This window comes from Terrapene carolina, unplaced genomic scaffold (assembly GCF_002925995.2).
Source record: "Terrapene carolina triunguis isolate 2854851 unplaced genomic scaffold, T_m_triunguis-2.0 Scaffold68, whole genome shotgun sequence".
In the NCBI taxonomy this organism is placed as follows: Eukaryota; Metazoa; Chordata; order Testudines; family Emydidae; genus Terrapene; species Terrapene triunguis.
The window spans coordinates 20,164,966-20,177,695 of record NW_020664419.1 but is presented as its reverse complement, the minus strand read 5'-3'; the positions used below and the strand labels follow the sequence as shown (position 1 = coordinate 20,177,695).

The 12,730-nt window shown below is 40.9% G+C and overlaps 1 protein-coding gene across 1 annotated transcript in view; it reads left to right on the top strand.

Annotated features, from left to right (window-relative positions):
* Positions 1-12,730, top strand: part of RELN (reelin) — a 430,874-nt gene that overhangs the window by 211,908 nt on the left and 206,236 nt on the right. The window contains exon 9 of the mRNA XM_026648676.2: positions 9,083-9,179. Coding sequence (XP_026504461.1) covers positions 9,083-9,179 — 97 coding nt within the window. The remainder of the gene's footprint in view (positions 1-9,082; positions 9,180-12,730) is intronic.

Here is a 12,730-nt window from a genome sequence, read left to right as displayed (position 1 = left end):
TCTGAGTCCTGCCTCCTGGGAGGGGTACGGCTTGTGAGTCACCTGAGTGGAATACACATCTGCATCTATTCAAAGAAGAAGAAATAGTTACTTCCAGTAACTGTGGTTTTCCCAGATGTGATGCAGATGTGTATTCCATGACCCACCCTTCTGTCCCCTCTGTATCGGAGTCTCATCTCATGGGCATTTGGTGCGAAGGAACTTAGGGGTGTCGGGGCGGTGCCACCTCATGTAACCAGGGAAGGAGCTACCACCACAAGACATGAGCACTGCCCCTCTTACAGGTACTGCAAGGTAAAATTATCTGACTTCGGCACACTGGACACACACACACCGAAGTGGAATAAACATCTGCATCACATCTCAAAGAACAACAGTTGCAGGAAGTAACCATTTCATTTTGTTGCATCATCAGTGCTGCTATAATAATTAGCTTTTTCACTCACCTCTGCTGAAAGAACTTGCTCCATGTATTTCTTTAGAGGAAAGGATGATCTGGGGGCTGTGAAAATTTCTCCAGCCACTAAGAAGGAGTAGCATCTAGAGTGGTTCCATGGAGCAGCTGTGTGGGAAAAGGATTCCTCCTCTTTCCCATTCTGCATCCCCATAGCATCTAGCTCAACCAGTTGGCCTCTGATGAGTGAATTTGGCCCTTATTTGTAGCAATTTGTAGATTTTTTTTGTGGTTATTCTTTATGGTTTGTTTGTGTAATATAATTCTGGTGACAGGTATCATATTGACTGTACTGCACTGAAATTATCTATTTATCTACTAGTCATGGATAGACCAGTTATTCAGAGGGTTAACTTCCACACACTGTCCAGCTTTGACCTGGAGGAGCTGCCCTCAGTGCTTAGATTATTCAGTCTCTCTCTCTCTCCATTTGGTTTTGTTCACTTTTTAGACCGTCAACAAAGGATGACAATTATGGTGGTTTTATGTGGACATTGGACACGTCCATATGCAACTGGACTCAGACAAGCTATTTGTTTCAGATATGTTGCCAAACAGTCACTATACAATGTTCACTGTAGCTAAAATGAAAAACAGACCCCTGCTGAAGGGAATTTGGGAAACTCACCTTTTTGCCAGAAAAGTCTTTAGTGGAAATATATAGGTTGTAAATTACATCTAATGTGAAAGATAAGATGGGTAAGTAACATCATTTGACACACTTCACATAACATAAATGGAAATGTTAGATGTTGTTTATTGATTTTGCTGAATTATACAAGGGACGCTTGCTCAGATACCTAGAGTTAAAAGATACCAGGGTTAAAAGTTAATGCCTTATTTGAAAAACATTTTCATGGAGTTGTAATAAATTATTTGTATGGCTTGTTGGTTATTCTAAATACCATATTTATTACTTTTACACCAGTGCTTCTCTGCCATTGTTGAGAAATAAACCGTAATTGTTGGAGATTTAGCAAAAGGGGAAAAAGCAGAAAAAACAAACGGGGACAAATCCTAGCATTCTGTTTTAGGGCACGGAGTCTGAATCGCTTCCTTGTGTTAAAATGGATCGTCTGGAAGCAGAAGCAAATGCCATTATGGAATTAGTTGTTTGAAATAGTAAAGGCTGGATTATAGGCAGACTTTAAACTTAATCCCGCTTGCTGCATTGTATTAAGATAACACTTTTGTATGATTAAAATTGTCCATTTTTATTAGACCATAACTGCTTTGGTCAATATAACTTAAAAAACAAGTTTCCACTTCTGAATAGTGTGCTGTAGATTTTACAAAGAAATACTATAGAAAACTGCAGTTTAAAAATGTGCTGGAGTAAGTAAGCCTTTTCCATTCAATCCAGAAACAGGACAGGAGAAAGCTCATTATGCAAATGTGGATCCCACACATGACAATGTGTTTCATTCTCATTAGACCACCAGGATAGCCCCAACCTTTAGCATATGTGGAGCACACAGTGACACCTATTGTAAAGTTGCACAAGTGTTTCCATTCTAAAGGGCCATTTTCACATGCTTTGTCAAATATTTACATTTTGGGCTGAAATTTTGCTCGTTTTCAGCCTAAGAGTGAATCTTTAACAAACAAACAAACAGCAAAAATGGGAGGACAAAACAGTTAAGCTATTTTAAAAAAACAAAGTTAAAAAAAAAACACTTTTGCCAATATAAAAAAGTGTTGCCACTTTTTTCTCTTGTACAGTTCTAACACCTCAGCAGGATGTGGTAGAAAACTGAAATTTGGCAGAGGTGCCTTTCAGTGGGCTGATAAAAATCATTTTTGATTTGGCAGAGTTATAAGTGTTTTAAAATTGTACAACATCCATAAACATTGGGGTTTCTTTATCCTAAACCAGCACTTCTCAAACTGTTGGTCGGGGCCCCAAAGTAGTTTGGCTTAGACTTGGTGGGGCCTGGGGCTGAAGCCGAAGCCTGAGCCCCACCGCCTGAGGCCAAAGCCTGAGGGCTTAGGCGCTAGGTGGTGGGGCTTAGGTTACAGGCCCCCTGCCTGGGGCTGAAGTCCTTGGGCTTTGGCTTTGGCCCCCCACCCAAGGCAGTGGGGGTTGGGCGGGCTCAGACTTTGGTCCCCCCTCCTGGGGTCATGTAGTAATTTTTGTTGTCAGAAAGAGGTCACAGTGTAATGAAGTTTGAGAACCCCTGTTCTAAACTAATACCCTGCCAAGGTTCCACTTGAATTTCATGTGTGCGTCTGTAAATTGAGTGGAAATTCTCACTCGGTATGTGATTTTATGGTATTCTATAGGCTCTGTGCATATGTGTGTGTCAAAAAACAGAGTGGAATTTTATTTTTAATGTGTAGGTGTTTCCAAGCAGGGGTGCTGGAACAGGGGGGCCAAGGGCCATGGCCCTTCCACTTTTGAAAGTGAACAAGCCTGGACCCTCCACTTTTCAACACGGGCCTGGCCCCCTGCCCCTCCACTTCCCCCTAAGGCCCTGCCCAGGCTGGAAGCTGGAGCCCGGCCTGGGTAAGAGCATCCCAGGGAGCCCAGGCAACTGTGGGGAGCCAGGGACCCTCAACCTGCCTGGGGTGGGAGGGCCCAAGAGCAGCCCTCAGGCTGTGTCCCTTCCCCCAGGGACTCTCACCCAGGGCAGATGGAGGGTCTGCGGCTTCCCACAGCTGCCTGGGCAGCTCTTACCATGACATGGCTGTGGCTTTTTGGTCCTTGAAGCCCTGCCCCCAGGCCAGCCCAGAAGCCGGGGCAGGGCAAGAGCCACGCGGGCAGCTGTGGGGAGCTGTGGGCCATCCACCTGCCCTGAGCAAGGGGTCCAGATGGTAGGGACATGGGCTGGGGGCTGCTCTCAGGCCCCCTCTCCCCCCTGCCCCAGACAGGGGTGAAGGGGCCCAGGCTCCCCAGCCCAACTCCAGCTTCTGGCTTTGCCGGGGCGAGCCTTGGGGGAGAAGAGGAAGGATGGGGTGGGGCCATGGAGGGGGCAGGGCCTCATGGCATCCCCCACTTTTAGGAAGAATCCATCACCCGAGTGGAAATTCTCACTCAGTATGTGATTTTATGGTATTCTATAGGCTCTGTGCCTATTTCTCCCTCGAAAGCTCACAAAGTTTCACTAAATTAATTGTTATCAAGGTGACTCAGTCAAACACAGATGATGGTAAGTTATGCCATTTTAGAAGTTCTTGAGAAGTTGCAGATTTAGCATTGTTAATTTAGTGAAACTTTGTGAGATTTTCACCTCCAGCTGTTTGACTCCCCCAGGGGATAACTGGCAGGGAAAAATAATTAACATCTTCTTAGGCCATTGCTTTGGAGTGTGTCAAATTTATACAAAATCCAGATACAGTGCTGTTGGCACTGGGTTCCGCTTAGAGCAGCCCTTCTTTCCAAGAAATTTACCTTTGGGTAGAAATTGAGCATAGAAAATTGCAGCCCAAAAATGAGCATTTCAAAGTGTGTGTGTGTGTGTGTGTGTGTGTGTGTGTGTGTGTGTGTGTGTGTGTGTGTGTGTGTGTGTGTGTGTGTGTGTGAAAATGAGGTTTTTAATGGAAACTGTGTGTCAGCTATCCACTACCAGTAATCAATTTAATATTATAATCTTAAATATTTTTGTAGAATGAGCTACTTCAGCCTCAATCAATAACAATTTATTAAACATATTTGCAGGACTGGGGAATGGTTTTAAGGCCAAATTAAAAAAAAAAGAGTACCTAAAACAAAGCAGTGACCTTCTTAAAACCAAACCTGATATCAGAAATTTGTTGTTTTTTTAATAAACCAAGGCAAATTTTAAAAAAGTTATGTTATAACTCTTAAGGGTAATTTTCAATCTGGGCTGGGCTTCTTTACTTATCCGTGAAGCTTGACCTCCATTGCAGCCAGTGATAGTTGCACCATTTTGAAAATATCTCTGTGAGGATTGTTTCTCTTCACTGCAGTTTTTTTAATGCATTTTACAAATCTACGGATTTCGGATAAAGACACATGGTAAGTACATTGTCGTAAAGAAAGAAAAATATAGTATAAGGAAAGGCTAGGGGAAAGGTTGGTTGTGTATGTGAGGGGAATAGAGACGCTAGTATTCATTTGTGGACAAACGGATAATTATTTCCAGTTGATCAGAGGAAGGTATCAGCCTTTGGAATTGAAAAATAAAATACTTGCTATTAGAAAGTCAGTTTTTGCTATCAGTAACCACACCATAGTATCAGAGATTCTGCAAAACTATACTTGATTAGGAAATAACTGGTGTCTTACATCCTGTAGTGTGGTAATTTGGTTAATGTTGGCTTTTTTAAAACAACCACTGTATATGGTTTATTACTGTTTGCCTGGCTTATACAAAAACAGGGTATTCTTGAATTAAATTGTACGATTTCCAGAGTCCAAATGACATCATTCAGTAGATTTTACCTAGTCCTCTAGATTCTCTACTATAGAAGGCACTGGGACTGAAGATTTATAGTGTTATATCCTGCCCCTTCTTCTCTACTTGAAACTGACAAACTGTTTATTACCATCTCTGGAAGCAGTCTGAAGGACATTTTCATTCCCCCTTCCTCCAGAGATTCTGCCGTCAATCTCTGTTTCTCTATTACTTGAATAAAAATTCTCATATATGTTTAAGCAAAGTCAAAATATATTTTTGTATCTAGATAAATAAATGCAGATATCAAACTTACAGGTTTCCAAAAGTGTCTTCAGTAATCCTGAATAGCTTGCTTTATCAATTGACTTTTCATAATATTTAAATAAACACAGTTGTGTGCAATTGTGTTCCTATAGTAGTCAGCACTTCAAGACTATGCCAAGAATAGCAAATAACTAGTATTTCAGATATCCTGTATGGTAATGGTTGATAATCTACTTTTAAATTTTAGAGTTAATTTAATAGGACCTAAACCATGGGTTCTCAAAATGGGGGTCATGACCCCTCAGGAGGACACGAGTGTATTTTGTGGGGGGTTGCGAGCTGTCAGCCTCCACCCCCAAACCCTGCTTCGCCTCCAGCATTTATAATATTGTTAAATATTTAAAAATTTGTTTTTAATTTATGGGGGGGGGGTCGCACTCATAAGCTTGCTGTGTGAAAGGGGTCACCAATACAAAAGTTTGAGAACTATTGACCTAAACCTTCAAGATGTTGAGCACTCTCAGCTCCCATTCATACCAACAAATTATTAATATATGCAAGGGTTATGGCTGAAAGTCACTTCTGTGTAGAGGGCGAGCACAAGGTCCATGCACCATTTAGTAAACAATAAACAGGGCTCAATAACGCCTGGGCCTTGTGCTGACCTTCTTCACAGGGATTAATATCACCCTACCTTTCAGTACAATCTACACAGCAAAAATACCCCTGCAGCAATGAGTCTCAGAGCCCAGGTCAACTGACTGGGGTACATTCCCTGGGGCTAAAAATAGCAGTGTTGACGTTTGGGCTGAAGCTGGAGTCTGGGCTCTGAGGGGTGATAAGTAGCAGTTTTAGAGCCGGGGCTCCAGCCTGAGCACAAACATCTATAATGCTATTTTTAGGCCACAGCACAAGCCCTGTATGCCCAAGTCAGTTGGCCCCGGGCTCTGAAGGTATATCTGCACTGCAATAAAACACCCGTGGCTGGCCCGGGTCAGCTGACTTGGGGTCGCGGGGCTCAGGTTGTGGGGCTATACAATTGAAGTGTTCATGTTTGAGTTCAGGCTGGAGCCAAACCTGAAGGGCTACACTGCAATTTTATCGCCTGGTAGCCTGAGCCCTGTGACCCCGAGTCAGCTGACCCAGGCCAGCTGCAGGTGTTTTATTGCAATGTAGACATACCTTGAAATGTGCTGCCACAGGGTTTTTGTTGCTGTTTTTTTTTTGCTCTGTAAATGTACCCTTTGTGAGTAAGGGTTTGCAGAACTGGGCCCTTAGGTTATAAAGGATCTGATTTTCTTATTTGGGGTTTGAGAAGAGAATGTATATAAAAAGAAGTTCAACATTAATGAAAGCATAATTATTGGCCATCAAAACATCTTTGCTGCATATGCTGGTCTTGTTGACTTTCCCAATCTTACTTTGTCCTGTCCTGTTTATTAGAACCGAAAAACCTCTCTCTTTCCCTTATCACCCCTCCTCTATGGCTCTCTTTTTACAATCACAAAAGTGAAGCACCTTATCTGCCTTGCACAGACCCTTCCCAGTGCTTCCATTTATTTCGGGAATTAAGTAATTCAATTGTTATTTTTGAATATCATCAGACAGTTACATGAGATATGCAGGTTTCTCAGGTAACATTTTTCATTTTTACAGAATTGTTAGACAACCTACATTTCCTGCAGTGACCCTTCCCACTTTGATTTATTTTTATGAAACAGAATCTTTTCCACTTGCATTTTTTTCAGCGGTATAGTTTGATTTGTTTTGTTTTTTTAAAAGTCCAACACATAAAGCAGACTTTAACAATAGTTGAAATTACACAAAGATCATTTCCTTAGGTCTATCTTACTGGATATTTTTATCATGTATGCACTTCTTCCTTCTTTTTCTACCACATCAAACTCAATAACACTGCAGTTTGGCCTGTCAGCCTCTTGTCAGCTTTGGTGATTATAAACTAGTTGAAGTTCATTGGTTTTGAACTGAATTCCTCTGAAATAAATAAATGAGTATGATTAATGTTTTGAACCCCTAAGTGGTACAAATGTAAGAGCCAACAACAGATGCCCATTCAGTAAAGCAGACTATCCCAGCAGATGGGTACAAATTAAATTTTTTTTTACTTCATTTGTTTTTAAAACAGTAGGGGAAAATTGTCATGTCAGTCAAAATAAACAACAGACAATTGCTTTCTAGTCATTTTGGAGTACAAGGTTGGCAACTTGGCTCTACCACATTAATTATTTTGAGCCTTGTTGCAGTAGTACCCATACCAAGCTGGCTGAACATGTTCAACATAGTTGTAGTGGTTTAAAACATTATTATGGTTTTCATAGTAATGATTTAACAATTTAAAAAAAAAATATTGGTATGAGAAAGAAATACAGTGGATAATTTCAAAGAGACTCAAAAGAGTCTGGGAGAAATCCTGGCCCCCTGGAAGTTGATGGCAAAATTCCCATTGACGTCCGTGGAGCTAGGACTTCACCCTCTGATGTCCCTTCTGGAACGGAGTGTGGTCTAGGTCTTAAGATATAGTCCAGATTTGAAAATCAAGATACTTTGGATTCTATGTTCCCAGTTCTACCACTGAATTGCAGGGAAAGTAAAGTTGTGGCCTGAGTTACTGTTTGTTTGAATGAGAGTGCTTGGTACCTTCTAAAATCAGGCCATTTATTTAGATACCTAAGTAGGCAGCCATGTCTGAAAATGTTGGCATTCTCTGTGCAGCAATTTACTGATCTGTACATTATCACCTACATGCTTACCTACAAAGCCTTAAATAGTTTGGAATCTTCCTACCTACCTACCATGTCTATCTTCATGTGATTCTATGGCAGCTGTGATCAGAAGAAGCACTCAACAGGGAGTCCCTTTTCTTTAAAATGGAGGGAGCTGATGTCTGAAGCTTTTTTTATAGGAGGTGGTCCTCCCCTTTTGTAACTTACTCTGCGTTGTTGGTACAAAATAGCCAAAACTTTGGCCTCCAGAGCACACAGCAAGATTCATCTGGTTTTTCGTTTTGCTTTGTTGTTGTTGTTGTTTTTTTTGGTGGGGGGGGAATGATTGTAGTTAGTTAAGTTGTACATCATAATTGTGTTCTGGAGAAGGTGACATGTTTTTGTTGAATTTGATTACCTGGCTGGATGTTTATTGCATTATGTTGGTTGAATTTTTGGGTTCGGTTTTTGTTATTTTCATTGTCCTGTAATAAATTGTTATATTTATTTTTGTGTCAGCTCCTAGAGATGCCCATTGAGAAATCATAAATAAATAAATATATTAACCTACCTTGCAGGAGTGTCATAGGACTTAATTAATTCATATTTTTAAAGTAAAATACTTTCTGATTCCCAGATCAGTGACAAAAGTTTATTTGTAAGCTTTAGTGAGCTTACACTATGATTTCTCATTTTAATTTTCCTTGTATAGACTTAAAAATCTCTTTTTAATATAACAATACTACAAAGTTGCTTTTAGGATTGGTTTTTAATTTTTCTTGACATTCTGCAGCATTTTTATTCTTTATAGTTGTTATAGTACATTTCCCTCTTAGAGAACTCAAGGAATTTTGCATATATTTTTCTAACATTTAGTATATTTTGTTTCATGTATTATTCTTTGGGTCTAAAGCAGCCTTTTAATGTTCCCCCTTAAAAAGTGATGCGTGAATTAGTCTCTAATATTTAGGTTTTGTTTCAACATAACACATGCACTTTTTTTTGCAAGGGGGCTGTTCAGTAATTTATTTTGGGTTCCCATGGGAAATTTACAGCAGATTACACTGCAGTGTTGTGCTTTATCATTTCTGCGTTATTTCTGACTCAAAGCATGCTTTATTTTCAGCAACAGATCACAGGACATTTTTTCATCAATCAAAGAATTTAAAATATGGAAAAGTGATAATGGTGACAAGGGCTTAGTCAGAAGCTGCTGTTATTGAAGGATAATGTATCGCTCCGTTGTGTTATAACACATTTAATTGTATTGCTCTTCACAGGGTCAGGTTCATGTCGCTTTAGTTACACAGATCCCAGCATCATTGTGTCCTATACCAAGAATAACTCTGCAGATTGGATTCAGCTGGAGAAAATTAGGTTGGTAATATTTCAAAAAAACCTAACATTTTCATGCATTTTGACCCAGCAGACATTTTCATTACTCACCATTTTGTTTTCTCTAAATTTTTACTTAATGTTTTTACCTATCGATTTGGGTTGTTAACATGTCTGTTCTCCCTATTTTAGATGTGTTAAAAACAAGGGGTGAAATCCTGGCCACACTGAAAACAAGGACAAAACTCCACTGACTACAATGGGGCAGGATTTCACCCAAGGACTTTTAAAAGAATGGGTTTCTTTCTGAGGGAGAATGGATTAACTTGTGGTTACAAGTCTGGGAATCAGGATATCTGGGTTCTATTCCGGGTTCTGTTGAAGACTTCCTGTGTGCCCCTAAGTAAATCATTTAACTTCTCTGTTCCTCAGGAAGAGTCTGATCCAAAGCTGGCTGAATGGGTAACCAAAATCAGTGTGCTTTGGATCAGGCCCTAGAATGTGAGTAACACTTCTTCATGCACAGGTGTGTTGTGAGGCTTAATACTGTACATTAATATTTGTAAGGTGTCTAAATACTACATTGAGGAGAATGCAGTAGAAATTCCCATAGAGATTTGTTCTTTAATGTTAAAAAGCCAGTATGTTCCACTTTTTATCAGTGTTTTTATCTATAGTAATGCATTCATTCAAAAGTTAGTGAAAATAATGAAATATTTAAAACAAAGTATAAATTGATTAAAGCAAAATGAAATAGGTTCTCTATTACATTCACTGACACTTTTACCAGTGCTCCACCAAAGAATGAAAAATGGTCTTTTCATGGCTGTTTTATTACAAACCAAAACTAGCACTGGTTTGCATTTTAGCACCACTTTAATCTCAGCAGGAACAATAATTTTCAGCATGGCAGGTTAGTACTTCACTAGGATAAAATGTTCAATAAAAATATTTTATGGTTTGATATGAAGACTTGGCTTCTAACATTGTTATAATACCAAAATTATGGTAAATTATGCCATGTTTTTAAATAAATAGGTTTACATTAAAGTATAAAGGGTTTTGAATAAGTATTTCAAAATATTTTATTGTAATAGCCATACCTTTAAATTGAGAATCAATATAAGCTTTGAATTTTTGCAAGAGGCAGAGCAAGCACTTTATAAAGTAGTATTGGGAAATGTACTGTATACATTAACTCCTGCCATGTTCATTTCAATAGTACTGCTGGGGAAACAAGATACAAGATTTTGCAGCTTGTCTATTGTGTCCTCCCTAGGGCCAGAATCTGCCACCTTTACCTATCTTGAGTAGTACCTTTACTACACAAGTAGTCCACTTGGGCAAAGTTTCAGTCCCTTGTGATTACTCAGAGTAAGGTGGTATTCAGCAGTGGTGAGTGTGCCAGAGTCTGTTCCTAAGATAGCTGACATCAGCTCCACACGCTCCTGTGCCTGATGGGCAAGATTCTTATCTCATTGGCAACAGAGTCACTCCAATGAGACCAGTAGGTCTGATTCCCATCTGACACAGGTGTGAATCATTCATTGAGGTCACTCATGTTACTCCAGATTAACTGCTCAAAAACATTGCTAATGCAGTTATGATTGCCAGACTCCAGGCCCCTTCAGACTGTTAAATTCAGCTACACTCAAACCTCTGAAAACCAGGAAACACAAAGTTAAAATATACCCCACTTTGGCAATGCTACCTGAACTGTGCCCCCTGGCACTGTCAATAGCTATTGGGAATAGTTCAGTAAGGGTGGTGCCATAATAAGTAGACATGAAGAAGATTATGAGCTGGTGTGAATGTTTGTATTGTGTTCCAGATTTGAATTGCAGCATTCATCTCCATGCTGCCTTCACTGTGGTGGGTGTACCTGTGCTAAAGGTGGAGGGATCAGTTGGGGTCGGTTAGCAGAGCTGTCATTGTGATTGAGGAGAAGCACGTGTAACTTGAGGGATCAAGTATGCCTCATTTCAGCACTGAATTCTGTAGGTTGTCTCAGTGCAGGTGCATAGGAGTGTCTGCTTGCCTTGGGCACTGTCAGCAGTCTAGCGGAATACATGGCAATGGTCTCCAGGGCTTAGTGAGGAGTAAAGTGAAGGCAATTTCTCAGAAGGAATCCTCAAGGAAGGATGAAGTGGTGGTAATATTTTGCAACTCTGGGGTGGCATGTGTGGAGTAGGCAGAGTGTTTGGGTGTAGGCCAGGTGTAGGCAGCTCCTGTGCACTATGCCTGATCTAAGCCTGAGTTTTGCCATAGCAAAGAGAAGTACTTAGACTTAGTCCTACGGTGCTCATGCGTTTAATTCCCAAAGTATTCTGTAGCATCTGTAACGGTAGAGTGCTAGTATAAGTGTTACTGGCACGTTTGCTGGTTTTCAGAGGTTTACATTTCTATTATCTCAGTTCTTCACTTCCTGGTTTTCAGAGGTTTGAGTGTAGCTCAACTAGACATTCTGAAAGAGCATGAGGCACCTCCAACCAAACTAAACTCTGCATTAACAAAGTTTTGGGACAGCCAATTTTCTTGTATTTTAAACAATAATTTCTCAGCATCCTTATATTCTACTGCCCCAACTCTCCCCTGCCACTGCCTCTGGATCCGTGGCAATGATTAAACCAGCCACAGAAAACACTGGATGCATGTCAGTCTCTTCACTATCCCAGCATCATCACCTTGCCTCCTCTCTCTCTCTGCCTATCCAGGACAGCCTGCTCCTCCCATGCTACCTCTCCTTTCCCCGGAAGGGCAGACTTTGGCGGAAGCCCCACAGGTTGAGGAGCTGGGCAGAGGATTCAGGAACAGTGTGCAGGGATTGACATGGAGTCAGTGGAACCATGTTTTGTAGGAGGGAAAGAAATGGAGGGTATGGATGTTGGGAGCTGAGCTGAAGCCCCCCTACACCTCTCATGCACACCTCTGACCTCCTCTTTTCTTCTTCACACTCTCCTCTGGCCTTCCCTTTTGCCATAGAAGCAGCAGCATCAAGGGAAAGCATGAGACTGGAGGCAGCATGGGGAGGGAGAGGAGTTCTGAGTTCCTTCCCTTGAACAGGGAGCAGTGAAGGGAAGGGGAATCACTGAGCCCCCTCCTTTGACCTGGTGGAGCACCTATAGGGAGGAATTATTGAGGGATGGGGGGGGAATTTGTAGAAAAGTGGGGCAGGAACTGAGCAAGGCACACATGACGCCACTTCCTCTCCTCTCTAAGTATGTCATTGGAGGGAAAGGTACTCAACTTTTCCCCCTTACAGTTCTGCTCCATCAATGCTTCTGAGTTACCAGAAAACAATCCTTTATTTGTCAAGGGATCTTAGAAAAATTATACTTTTGGAAACTCATTTCTCTGTCCAAGAGCTAGCCATTGACTGGGTTTTTCAAAAACATAACAACAAAAACTATTACCATAGTACCTAGGAGACCTAGTCATGGACCAGGCATACTAGGTATACTAGTCATGGACCAAGTATACGAGATAAAGTACAAACACAGAACAGACAATCCCAGCCCCAAGGAGTTTATAATCTAAGCACAAGACAAGATAACAGATGGATACAGACAGAAGGGGGGGGGAAAAGAAGTCAC